The sequence below is a fragment of the Microcebus murinus genome, chromosome 1, assembly GCF_040939455.1.
Source record: "Microcebus murinus isolate Inina chromosome 1, M.murinus_Inina_mat1.0, whole genome shotgun sequence".
NCBI lineage: Eukaryota > Metazoa > Chordata > Mammalia > Primates > Cheirogaleidae > Microcebus > Microcebus murinus.
Genome location: NC_134104.1, coordinates 7,956,301 through 7,970,143, shown reverse-complemented (window position 1 = coordinate 7,970,143; position 13,843 = coordinate 7,956,301). Strand labels below are relative to the sequence as shown.

Here is a 13,843-nt window from a genome sequence, read left to right as displayed (position 1 = left end):
ATTGAGGTTGCTGTGAGCTAGGCTGACGCCATGGCACTCACTCTAGCCTGGGCAGCAAAGCGAGACTCTGTCTCAAAAATAAATAAATAAATAAATAATCCATTAATACATTAATTTTTAAAATGAAAAAAATTACCTGTCATCTTTTTAGACAAGGTACCAGGCATTTGTTAGGCACTTTATACACATCTTACTCATTCAACCTCCCAACAACCAAATAATAATAATAATTGCACTATCACTTAAGTGTTATAATTTATACAGAACTTTCACATATATTATTTCATCTAGTCGTCAAACAATCCTGTAAGGTATCCTAATTGTAAAAATGCTCTCAGATTTTACATCTGTCTTCTCCAATGAGCACTTCGCACCCAGACAGCTCCTCTGAAAACTAAGTTTGCCACGGGACAGAGTATAACCCAAACAGAATGCCTCCTCTTTTAAAAATGTTGGGGTAAGGAGTATACTTTGTTCTTTCCAAGGTAAAGCAGGGAAGTTTGGTGTTGAAAGTCACCTGGACTACCAGGTATTCGCTGAAACTGCATGGTTACATCATTAAACTCACAAGTTTGCCTGTCCAGAGCAGACAACAGAAACAGACCCACAAAATAATCTGTCACAATGAATACGAAACTGACAGCTTGGCAAAGTAAAGGGGTCAGCAAGAACACACGCATGGAGACTCTGGCCACCTGCCCAAAACTAGGCATCCACCACGGGCAGCAAACCCAGACACAAGGCGAAGAGAATCCCCGAATGCACATGCCCCGCTCTGTGGCATTTTCCTTTTAGTCGCAGCTCAGATAGGAACTGAAACCCACACCCCTTTTGCCACAAGATGGCAGACATCAGCACAAATCAAACAGAAGTTGTGATTTTCCCATCCAAAGATCTGCTGAAAAATGACCCAAATCAAATGTGTTTAATCCCCAATGGAAAAATTACAACTTCTAAATATACTCTTGACAACTCAAACAGGGGATCCTCCTCCGCCCAGAGTGGCAAGAGCCACAACCCGCAGACTCAAATGGGTCTTCTCTCCTGCCTTGCGCAAACTCACCCGAAATGAGTGATACTTGCACGTCTTTAGGATGGTTTCCAAACCCGAAGTCAAAATAGAAATAGAAGATCAAAACAGAAATCAAAATCAAAACCAACGGAAACAGAATAATGAAGGGAAAGGGTCGAGGTCTTGGAGAGGGGACACGCAGAGGCGCTCTCTTCCCAGCTGGGCCCGCAAACTCACCTCCGTGGCCGCCAGCAAGTAAAGGGGTGTTAAGGCAGGAACTTGTTTCATATCACAGCTTAGGCCAAGGGTTGTGAGAATCTCTCTAAGGACTTCGTATCTTCTAATATTGCTCGACTTAAGCAAGTTAAAATCTTCTTGAGTTTGCACGACGGCAGAGCTCGGAGGTAGTTCTAAGTGCACCTGAGGCGAAAGATACCACTTTGTAAATGAGAGGCACGTGCAGACACTAAGAAGCATATAAACTCTGAGCCCGAATACCTGGAAAGTCACGGTGAGCAAGAAAAGGTTCCAAAGAGCCTACTGAAATTTTTGGCTGCCGGGCTGAGTAAGGGGTCATGATGGAAATAGCCCCAGATACTTAGCGAACTCCTTCTAGGTGATCTGTGTCACTGACCAGTCCTGTGACCTTGGCCAAGTTACTTAACTAGGATACAGGACCAAGTATCTAGAAATCCAGTTGTGCTGAGGACCCAGCTGCTCCCAAACCCAGGGAGGCACCGGGCCAGGCTGGAAGCTCCCGTCCTACCTGTCATAATGGAAAACAACACTTGTGGGGAGAGTAGCCACATTCATCATGTTAAGAGTGTTTGTAGGAATTAAAACACAGCAGGTGCTTGAGTTCACTTGTTTTGTTATAAAGTTGATGAGAAAAAAAAAAAAATCAATTCCTGGCCAGGGCCACTGTCTGTGTGGGTTTTCTCCGGGTACTCCCACATCCCAAAAGTGTGCACATTAGGTTATCTGGCGTGTCTACATGGTCCCCGTTGGAGTGTGGGTGTGTGTCCCTCAACAGGACAGCATCCTGGCCAGGACTGGTGCCCGCCTGGATGGGCTCCGGCCACCCAAGATCCTGAACTGGAGTCAGTCAGTCATTACCTCACTTGTTTTTATTAATCTTTCTTAAATATACACATAGTGCACATCTATATCGATGTTAATGTTTAATGTTAGAGGTCTTTTGGTCTTTACTTAGAAGTTTGGTGATGTTTCTGTGACCAGATACATGCCCTGGGAACTTCGCTCTTGTTTACATCAATTAGTGCATGGTAAAATTGTTCTGCTGTACGTCGTTTCCATTAAGGTCACAGTTTCCAAGAACCTGTCGATGACATGAAGTGAGACCTCGCTGTGGCTAGATGGGGGTTTCAGAGACACAGAAAGGCCTTCCCTCCCTGCCTCCCTTCTCCTCTTCCTCCTCCTCTTCCTCCTCCACCTCTTCCTGTTGAACTCTAAGATTTGAAACTTCATGTATTCACTTCGGTCTTTCTTCTCTAGTTAAAATTAAAATATCTCCACCTGTCAACAGTCTGTGTCTTGGGATGAAGGAACTTACTGGAACCTCTAGCTCCCCTGAGATCAGATTTTAATTGGGCATTAGAGCCTGGAGGCTGCCAGAACACTGAGTACTCAGAAGAGCAAACTGAGCTCATCTGCTTTACTTTGCTTTGGTTTTAGGGATTGTATGCAAAGCATCCGGCCCGATGTTCTGAGAGCATGAGGAAAATAAAAAGCACAGTGCCAGCCCTCAAGGTACTTGAAAATCTCTCAATTCCCACCCAAGCCTTAACCAAGCCAAATATGCTGTCCAAGTATATTTCCCAGGATAGTCCTAATGGTAAAAGTTGAGGCCTGCAAAACCCTGGTCAACACGGTCCCCAAAGTGCAGCTGGTCGGCCGCAGGCGGCTGCTGCGCCCACGAGTGGGTGCGCCGGTCAGGAGGCAGCAGGTAGAAAGAAGCCTGTCCTCTAGACTGCCCCGGAGAGGGGACAAGGCAGAAAAGAGAAACCCTCTGAGGGATCCGTGTCCTTCTCGGTGTGTCTCTACCCTGAAGCTGTGCCTCTGCTCTGCCGTGGCCAAAGCCGGCGCTGGCGTGGAGCAGCAGCACAGCAGGGCCCCGTTTAATTCACGTGAGCACGTGGCTATCCGGGAGATTTAACCTTTACAGGTGGCAGGAATAAACTGAGCCAGCTTCCGTTCCCACGCAAGCCCGGGGGAGAAGGGGAGGCGCGTGGTCAGACGCACACGGACTGGCCGGAGGGGGTGAACACACAGGATGATACCCACCAGGCAGAGCGGCAAATGCGCTGCGCTCATTTCCCATGAGAGAGATGGGGGAGGGAGACTAAGGGCCATGCTACAAACGGCCTCCGAGTTCAGCAGACAGGGGAAAAGACTGCTGTTGAGACCGTGAGGCCTGCCTCTGCTTACTGCCTCGGGATTCGGGTGCTTCTGCAATGTTCGCTGGAAAAGAGGCCCCCTCCGGTTCTACACCCTCAGTTAATACGGAGAAGACGGCACACGCCAGAGTGTGCATGGTAGATTTGCACTCCTGGTTCTCTGTGGGAGAGTCTCACCCTTTGGGTAGGATGTTGTTACCATAGTGACGGGCCTATTTCTGCAACATGGCTTCTTCTAAAAATAAGGCTTTATAACGAGACCAAAAGCCAAAGCTAAAAAAGGCCTCCAGCCACAGATGGGAGAAAGGGGTGCTACTGGCATCTAATGGGCAGAGAGACCAGAGAGGCAGCCAACGCCCTAAGATGCACAGGACTGCCCCTCCTCACAAGGAATGATCTGGCCCAAAACGTCGATAGTGCCAGGGTCGAGAAACTGCTACAAAAGCAGACCCACTTCTGCCACGTGCTAAGCTAAATAAGAAAACAAAATCTTTTAAAATCCATTTTAGAGACTTTATTTGGACAACTTCACGCCAAACCCCTGGTCCAGCTGATCGTCAACTATCAGCATGAATCCACAGCATTAAATTTTCCCTGCAAACTTGATCAGTACTACAAGCACACAAACATTTTCTCTGTTTCCTTACTATTATGAATGGCAAAGGCATCAAAGCCGCAGCTTACTCGGCTGGGGTAATACCACCGCCTAGCGTGCAGCTGTGTTTTGCCCTTGAAGTACTTCGCCTCCTCTTATTGGGTTACATCACTACTAGATTTATTACAAAGATGACGACTATGAAATTGAACAGGGAAAGAGGAAACTAACCAGCCTGTGATAATATTTATTTTTTGATCTCGGAGAGTTATCGGAGAGACACAGGCATGGGGAGAAAACAGTGACCCTGTTACACAGAACTCTGGAAGTCATTTAAAATCAAAAATGACATTCTAATCCTCTGAACCTGATTTGTGAAGCTGCATCATATTGCCTTTTTTCCCCCTAGGGCCATGCACTGCAGTATCAAATTTTATGACAGTAAGGGGGTCAGTTTAAATGGTGCGGCAAGCAGAGTTGCCGTGTTAACTCAGAGCAATGGATCGCAACAGTGCCAAATCAATTTTCTAGTACAAGTCTGTGCACAGGGGTGGCAAGATTTGCTCTTCAAAACTGAAATATGGCTCTAGGAAGTCGGGTTTTTAAGTGGATTTTCTGAGAATGAGCAGTTACTACAGTTACCATATTTGCAGAGAACAAGATAAGGAGAACATTTATTAGGCCTCCAAAAGCTAACTGATGTGGTTTGCTTCCCTACAGGAAACCGGCTTGCGTTGTACGTGTTCATCTGTCCTGATGTTCAGATTTCTTAATTCCAAGCATCTTTGGCTGAGTATCTATCATCTTAAGAACAAATGAGTAGGCTTTAGAAAGGCAAAAGAAAAACAAATCTTAAAGAATGTTTGGTCTGAAAACCCAAGAGACTTAGCTTCTAGGAGGGCTAGAAAGAGAGGAGGCATTATAAAATGAAAACAAAACAAAAAATTAACAATTCCCTAGCTCAATAAAAAGATCCCTATAGTAAAACAAAATCTGTTACGCTCATCTTGGGATGAGCTTCTGGGCAAAATAAAATATTGACATCTTCTTAGTTTTCTCATTACATTATCAAATCCTTCAGGACACGTGAGTGTTCATTTAACTCTTACAAAAACTTATGCCCTAAAGCATTAAAAGATTCGTAGTAAATGATGAGGAATTCTGAAATAGTCTATCCTGCTACTGTTCGCCAACAAACAAAAAGCAAAAGAAAAAAAGAGGATGGAATAAAAAACAGCAGAAGTCCCAAAGGACCTCCCAAAGCATGGGAAGGAAACTGGTACTTTCCTTTGAATCTCTTTCCATTTGTCCTTACTTGTGTATCATTAATAATTTGCCATAAATCTAAATAACTTCGATATTCTCTTATTTGAGCTTTTTCTCAGCCCTTAGATGTTAAGAGGAATGAATCATAAGAAAAGAATTGGGGATTTGGAGATCTTTTTAACACAAACTACTTCCACAATCAACTGTAATATTTTAATATGATGATCACTGACATTTGGAATGACCACCCAAAAGCTTTCAATTTTTTATGTTAAATAAAGGCTCGATTATATTAATCACAGTGTACTTTGAGGCAAGAAAGTAGACTAGTGTATTTTAGAAAGGTCATTACCAGCAAAGATCAAAACAAGATCCTTGGTTAACCAGCAAGCTCAATTGACCATAACACCTGGGCCATTCCTCCTTCACAAGTCTTTCAGTTAATCACGGTATTCATGAAAATCCTGAACTAAATGAAACCTTCTGCTCACCATCAGCAAAAGCTCCCAGCCAACAGTAACTGGCAGCACACACACTCTTGAAACCTAAGGCGTACAGCCTTAAAGAGCATATTCCCTTCTCCAAGATACCCGAAGATCATCAAAGCAATGTACCTGGCAAAGAACAGCTTCTCCTCCACATGTCCCAAAAGGCACTTGGATGATCATCCTGTCCTGGTCCTCATTCTCTAGGTGGCCTTGGAGCTTACCCAGGCTGAGCCGCTCTCCGGGGCCCTCCCTGTAAACGTAGCCACTGCTTAGGATATTAAGCTTCACCTCACTCCCATCACACTTGGAGAAAACCAAGTTCTGGACTGTCTTCTGCAGTACACCCTTGCTTGTCATCTGAAAGCCACCAAATGTGAAAGAGGAAGACAGGCCCAACACCTTCCCTCCCTGAGACAGGTAGGCCATGAACTTCTGGTACAGATCTTCAGGAATGGACTCGCTGGTGGCAATGACCAGCAACAGACAGTTGTCTGGCCACGGGTCTCCAAGCGCACTTTCCTCCAGCAGGTGGTAGAGAATGTAACTGTCGGTGTCCACACAGCCGGCCAGGACAGATCGCACCTGCTGGAACCGGCCAAGGGCTTCCTGGGAGTCAGAGCCCACATAGACTAGGATGTTGGGTGCCTTTCCTGTGACGTTGACTCTCCTCCCTTCCCCGTCAGGGCAGGTCTCATCAGCAATGCTTTCCAAACTGCTGCTGTAATCGTAGGGAAGATCTGGAATGTTCTCTGCAGATGCAAACCTGACCGACTCAATGGTGCTATTCTCTAGTTCCAAACACTCATGGCAACTAGACAGATGGAGGTGATAATGCTCGACAGAGCCCCCTCCCCTGTCACTGTCCCCAGCAGGCTCACTCCCAGAGGCACTGCCTCTCCTCTGCTTGGGCTCTTCACCAAGAACCTTCGGGCCATCTCTGCCAACGTGCTCCATGACGTCCTGCTTGGGCTCAATCTCAGGAGAAGGTTCAGGGTTCGGCTGCAGCATTTGAGCTTGCTTGTTTGAGGCCTGATCCTTAAGATCCTTCAGAGTCAAGGCCTGCAAGTGCACCGCTAAAGCACAAACGAGGAAGATAATTAGCCAACACTTCTTGTTTGTCATGTAGTTCAGCTCAAGAATCCCATCACCCCCTCTGCATTCTATGACATCCACTCCAGGACAGGCCCCTGCACGGCTCCCCGCTGCAGCCCCACCTCAACTCCGTGGCATTCCTTGGAACCACTAATTGCTCCTTCCTGCTGGGAGGACCCGCAGTGAAATCCTCAGTTCCCACAACCATCTTTCTTATACGTGCCGGAGACCCTCTAACTGACTGGTGAAGAAAGTAGGATTCAGGAAGGTGATTTTGCACTTATTTACAGATTCAATTTCTTGAGTTTTATTCTTCTATATGCTCATGAAACTGAGAAAAGAAAAGGACACACTCTCTAGCCCAGGGGTCCTCAAACTTTTTAAACAGGGGGCCAGTTCACTGTCCCTCAGACCATTGGAGGGCCAGACTATAGTTTAAAAAAAACTATGAACAAATTCCTATGCACACTGTACATATCTTATTTTGAAGTAAAAAAACAAATGGGCAAAAACACCCACATGTGGCCCGCGGGGAGTAGTGTGAGGACGCCTGCTCTAGAGTCTATCTAAACACACGCCAGCGAAAAGCTGCTCTCAGGACGCTCCGTAGGATCAGTGAGAAGGGTCTTTCCAGTATCTTGTCATAGGACTGGAATATAAGTTCACAATCGCTGATTTAAAAAACATTTATTGAGCACCTGCTATATGTCTGACATAGTATGAGGCGCATGCAGGTAGCAAATCAGAAAATTAAACGACTGCAGGCTGGGCGCGGTGGCTCACGCCTGTAATCCTAGCTCTCTGGGAGGCCGAGGCGGACGGATTGCTCGAGGTCAGGAGTTCGAAACCAGCCTGAGCAAGAGCGAGACCCCGTCTCTACTATAAATAGAAAGAAATTAATTGGCCAACTAATATATACAAAAAATTAGCCGGGCATGGTGGCGAATGCCTGTAGTCCCAGCTACCTGGGAGGCTGAGGCAGGAGGATTGCTTGAGCCAGGAGTTTGAGGTTGCTGTGAGCTAGGCTGACGCCACGGCACTCACTCTAGCCTGGGCAACAAAGCGAGACTCTGTCTCAAAAAAAAAAAAAAAAAAAAAATTAAACGACTGCATAAATTTCCCAAGCTAACTTCAATTCTTATTTGCCCACAATACAAGAAAACTTTCACAGACATAAAAAGTCTGTTTTTAAGTTTAATTAAGGAAGAACAGTTTGTATGCTGCCTGAAAAAAGATTTGTTCCAAAAAATTTTGACACATATATTCTAAGTAAAAAGTTGTTAGATTTATAACTCCATAGTAACACTTGGTTGTGTTTCCCATTCAGTCAGAACTATAGTCCAGAAGCTAGTTATAGTGTATTAAACTGTGTGAAATAAAAAATATTATATGGGGTCGGCGCGGTGGCTCTAACCCTAACCCTAACCCTAGCACTCTGGGAGGCTAAGGCAGATGAATCCTTTGAGCTCAGGAGTTCGAGACCAGCCTGAGCAAGAATGAGACCCCCGTCTCTACTAAAAATAGAAAGAAATTAATTGGACAGCTAAAAATATATTTTAAAAAATCAGCCATGCATGGCACATGCCTGTAGTCCCAGCTACTCGGGAGGCTGAGACAGGAGAATCGCTTGAGCCCAGGAGTTTGAGGTTGCTGTGAGCTAGGCTGACACCATGGCACTCTAACCCGGGCAACAAAGTGAGACTCTGTCCCCTCCCCCCAAAAAAATATTATATGGGTTCTGAATTTGAATGCCTCCTCATGGACAATGCAATTATGGAAAATACTTGTTTAAGAAATTTAATAAGCACTAAAGATGTGCCCCCTCCAAAAAATATCCTGACACATGTATGAATGTTATACTATTATGGTTAAATCAAACCTGTTGAATTAAGCTGAAACTAAGCATTGCCTGTAAGTCATACCAATACGAGTGCTCAGTGGTCCTTAAGCGAATAACCTACGACATCCCGCTATGATAAAAACATTTTCTAAAGTCACTTACAAACAATCTTTTGGGGTATGAGCCCATTATCCATCTGGAGTCTGTCTTCCATGAACGCCACGCCCAGCCTGCTGAAATCGTCCACGCTTGCTTCAGCAATTAATCGGTAAGGCTCCCCAGGTCTGCACGCTAATGGCAGGCAACAGTCTGACCACCTTACAATCTGAGAAAAAGCAGGTGAGGGAGGATGTAGGAAAAGAGAGGTTGAGAATTTTCTTCTCTAAAATAACGAGATACTTTATTATTCCCTTCAGGCTTCCTACCACTAAGTTATAGTCAGGCAAAACAAATTACTGGATATTGCACTTTAGTAATATCAAAGTTGTTTTGGCTCAAACATTCTCATTTCTACCTGATAGCAGTGCTTACAGAGCACTAAATATAACTCATTTAAAAGTATTAATAAATCCTAGCACTTTGGGAGGCTGAGACGGGCGGATTGCTCAAGGTCAGGAGTTCGAAACCAGCCTGAGCAAGAGCAAGACCCCGTCTCTACTATAAATAGAAAGAAATTAATTGGCTAACTAATATATATAGAAAAAGTTAGCCAGGCATGGTGGCGCATGCCTGTAGTCCCAGCTACTCGGGAGGCTGAGGCAGCAGGATCGCTTGAGCCCAGGAGTTTGAGGTTGCTGTGAGCTAGGCTGACGCCACAGCACTCACTCTAGCCTGGGCAACAAAGTGAGACTCTGTCCCCAAAAAAATAAATAAATAAAAATAAAAGTATTAATAACTGAAGTCTCAACTTTAAGGAACTAAAAGGGAAAGGGCCAGTCCCCAGACACCAGAGAAACGTAACACTGCCCTTCAGCAATAGGAAAAAGGAGAGAACACGTGCACAACATCCAATTATTTAAAACGTAACATGTGGACGAGCTTTTCTCAAAGTGTGGTCCAAGGCCAAGTGCGAGAGAATGACAGTGGGCAGCACATTAGACTTGCAGGTTCCTGAGCACGTGTCCCTCCCTGTCTGGTGCATTAGACTCCCTGTAGTAGGAGTTCAGGAATCAGGACTGTTCCACACGCTTCCCCGTGGATTCCTGCGCTCACAGAAACGTGAGAACAACCGGCAAGGACGCCCCAGTGCCTGCCTGCAAGGAAGTTCACATTCCCACCGCAAGGGGGACGGGAAAAGGAGAACAGAAAAGCCGGGTCCTTTAAGCCTTCCATGTTTTTACAAAGCAACAATTCTAAACTGGGACATGGAATACCGAAAATCTCTCTGAGGGTTCCCAAAGGAGAAGGGAGCCTGCTGGGGTTCAGAGCCTGGCTCTGGAGTCGAACTCGGCCAATCATCTGTGTCTGACCTTAGGCAAGCCCTGAACCGCTCGGCTTCCCCATCTGTAAAACAGGAATGATGCTAATACTGGATTCTTAGAGGTTTGTGTGTTAAGGAGATTAAAGAGTGTATGTAACGCCCCCAGCAGGAAGCTTGGGATGGAATAAAGTACTCAGTTAATGAAAGCTGCTTTAATTACAAGCATGGCTTTAACAGCAACAGTGAATATCATAGTCTTTTCCTAAGATGCCAGGAATGATTCCCCTACTCCTAAAAATATCTTTTCCATGACATACTGCCCCAAATTCCATAGTGAGAGATATATAATTTTGAATTCCATTTTTCATATTGGTGGGCTAGGTATTTAGAACTAACTCCTCCTGAAAACCATGAAAACAATGCTGGGCAAAATAAATAAATAAAACGTCATCTTAAATGCACTGCAGAGCTGACTAGCTGATGGAGAACTGCCAGGCCAACTGCTGGATAAATCCTGAACCCACAGAGGGAAGGGGGATCCCCGAAACCCAGGCCCTGAGGGTACTTGCTCATCCAGGAACCATGGGCTACAAAAGGCAAGGTCCAACTGGCACAAAGACAGACATGCGGATCAGTGGAACAGAACTGAGAGCACAGATACAAACTCACATGTTTATGGGCAATTAAAAAAGGGCCAAGGCAATTCAATGAAGAGAGAAGAGTCTTTTCAGCAAATGGTGCTTGTACAACTAGATACTGGATGTCCACAGGTGAGAAAGAATGAAGACAGACCTATATCTCACGCCATTTACACCATGTACAAAATTAACTCAAAGTGGATCTAAGACCTCAACGTAATAGCTAAAGCTACAAAACTCTTAGCAGAAAACTTACGCATAAATAAATTGTTACAACCTTGCAATCAGGCAAGGGTTTCTCAGGTATGACACCAAAAGTCCAAGCAACAAAAGAAATAATAGATAATGTGAACTTCAAAGTTTTTTTGTGTGTCAAAGGACTTTATCAAGAAAGTGGGGCCGGGCGCAGTGGCTCATGCCTGTAATCCTAGCTCTCTGGGAGGCCGAGGCGGGCGGATTGCTCGAGTTCAGGAGTTCGAAACCAGCCTGAGCAAGAGCGAGACCCCGTCTCTACTATAAATGGAAAGAAATTAATTGGCCAACTAAAAATATATACAAAAAATTAGCCGGGCATGGTGGCGCATGCCTGTAGTCCCAGCTACTCGGGAGGCTGAGGCAGGAGGATCACTTGAGCCCAGGAGTTTGAGGTTGCTGTGAGCTAGGCTGATGCCATGGCACTCACTCTAGCCTGGACAGCAAAGCGAGACTCTGTCTCAAAAAAAAAAAAAAAGAAAAGAAAGTGGAAAAGATAACACAAAAATAGGAGAAAATATTTGCAAATCATATGAGAACTCCTACAACTCAACAATAAAAGAAAAAAACAGCCCAATTTGTAAGTGGGCAAAGAATTTAAATTCTCTGAGGTCAGAGAATTAAAAATGTATGTCCACACAAAAACACTTGTACACAAATGTTCACAGCAGCATTATTCATACAGTGAAAACAACCCAAATATCCATCAACAAATGAATGGATAAATAAAATGTGTACAATGGAGTATTTTTCAGCCATAAAAAAGGAACGAAGTATTGATACATGTTACAACATGGATGAATCTTGTAATATATTATGGTAGTGAAAGGAGCCAACAACTGAAGGTCACATATTATACAATTCAATTTGAAATAGAATAAGATATCTAAAAGAGGCAAAAATAGTCAGAAAGTAGATTAGTGGCTGCTGGGAACTGGGGCAGTAAGCAGAGACTGTGGATGGGTGTGTGGTTTCTTTTGGAAGTAATGAAAATGTTCTGGAATTAGACAGTGGTGATGATTTCACAACTGTGAATATACTCAAAACTACTGAATTGAATCATATACTTTAAAAGGGTGAATTTTATGAATTATAAATTTATGAATTATTTTGTGAATTATATCTCAACTTTCTAAAAGAAAAGAGTCTAAAGCCGAGCGCGGTGGCTCACGCCTGTAATCCTAGCACTCTGGGAGGCTGAGGCGGGCGGATTGCTCGAGGTCAGGAGTTTGAAACCAGCCTGAGCAAGAGTGAGACCCCATCTCTACTATAAATAGAAAGAAATTAATTGGCCCACTAATATATATATAAAATTAGCCAGGCATGGTGGCGCATGCCTGTAGTCCCAGCTACTCTGGAGGCTGAGGCAGCAGGATTGCTTGAGCCCAGGAGTTTGAGGTTGCTGTGAGCTAGGCTGACGCCATGGCACTCACTCTAGCCTGGGCAACAAAGCGAGACTCTGTCTCAAAAAAAAAAAAAAAAAAAAAAGAGTCTAGGCAGTCTGCCTGCTTCTATACTCTTCTGAGATAACCTAGTTAGTAAGAGGACTATAGAGTCCTAATTCCGGGATTCGAATGCTGGCTCTTCTGGTTGACTGCTGTGTGACCTGAACAAGCCACTCAACTTCCCTGTGCCTCAATTTCCTATCTGTAAGGTGAGAGGGCAGGAGCGTCTACCTTGGAAGGTTACTGGAAGAACTAAATGGGATAATCTATAAAATGCCTGGTCCATGAGGGGGTGCTCTTGTTATTCCAAAACAGAGTCCTTAGAGCAAGTATCCTCAGGAGAAGCCACATTCCACCTGCGCCCAAGTGAGCAAAAACTGCAATTGGGATGGCAGGAAGCTGAAAAACATCTTGGACATCGTAACAGTTTGTGGCCCTCAAGGCTCAACCCTACCCCACAAAACCTTATCCCTTAGTAGTTCATTTCTCTCCTTAGAGGTAATTTAAAGGGAATTTAATTTTTCTCCTTACAGAAACAATGAAAAGAAAAACAAACAGTTGAGAAAGACTGCTTTAGGGGGGAAAAAATCAAATTCAGGTTTTTATGGTCAACTCATTAATTAACTGGCCTAAAACATTTGGAGAAAGAGAAACCTACGAATTTTCTCTTGGCTCTACCTGCAGCTTTCCTTCCACTTTATCACCTAACTTCTCCCACCTCCCCCCGGACATACAGCTGGGGAGTGAGTAGGATTCACCCTGAAGGGTCAGGCCTGACCGATGTCTCAGTAAAATTCTACGTTTCCAAAATGACATCTTTGCCCAACGACAGATACTCAGTTGATTTCCAGCTTTGGGAATGAAGGAAAGAACGTCAGTACCGGAGGATGAGGAGACACACTAATATCCTGGCAGGCAGGGTGGACTTTTCAGGTGAGGGTGAGTGGGAATATGAAAAAGAACAGCACAGCCCTCAGCCTTGTGCAGGAAGCCAAATGCATCACTGTCCCCAGAGCTATCTGGCAATCAAAGGAGGAGAAACGCTCCACCAGGGGAGACTCAGCCCAGAATGCAGTTGCTAAAACACTGCTTTAGCACCCTGCTGTGGCTGGTGCTGACTTAAGGTAAAAGGAGCCAATAATTAAATTCTCACACACCTCTGAAGGACAGGAGAGGCTCGGGAGAAACAAAGGAGAGGAGGAAGGACAGGAAGAGGCCAAGGAACAATATATACACACATCCCTTATCAAGTTTCTCAGCTCAGCCAACTGTCTCCTCACCTAAGTGCGTTTCCTTTTTCTAGGAGCGGGTCCATGAGCCACAGACCATGCAAACGCCTTCAAGCAGCGCTGGGTGCTCTGATCAAAGCCAAGCCCTG

The 13,843-nt window shown here is 44.8% G+C and overlaps 1 protein-coding gene across 4 annotated transcripts in view; it reads right to left on the bottom strand.

Annotated features, from left to right (window-relative positions):
* Positions 1-13,843, bottom strand: part of HLCS (holocarboxylase synthetase) — a 213,311-nt gene that overhangs the window by 160,133 nt on the left and 39,335 nt on the right. For all 4 annotated transcript variants that reach the window (XM_012782909.2, XM_076000281.1, XM_012782910.2 and 1 more), the window contains exons 3-5: positions 8,873-9,035; positions 5,905-6,851; positions 1,250-1,432 (exon numbers count right to left, since the gene is read on the bottom strand). In XM_012782909.2, coding sequence (XP_012638363.2) covers positions 1,250-1,432; positions 5,905-6,851; positions 8,873-8,924 — 1,182 coding nt within the window. In that variant the 5' untranslated portion in view covers positions 8,925-9,035. The remainder of the gene's footprint in view (positions 1-1,249; positions 1,433-5,904; positions 6,852-8,872; positions 9,036-13,843) is intronic.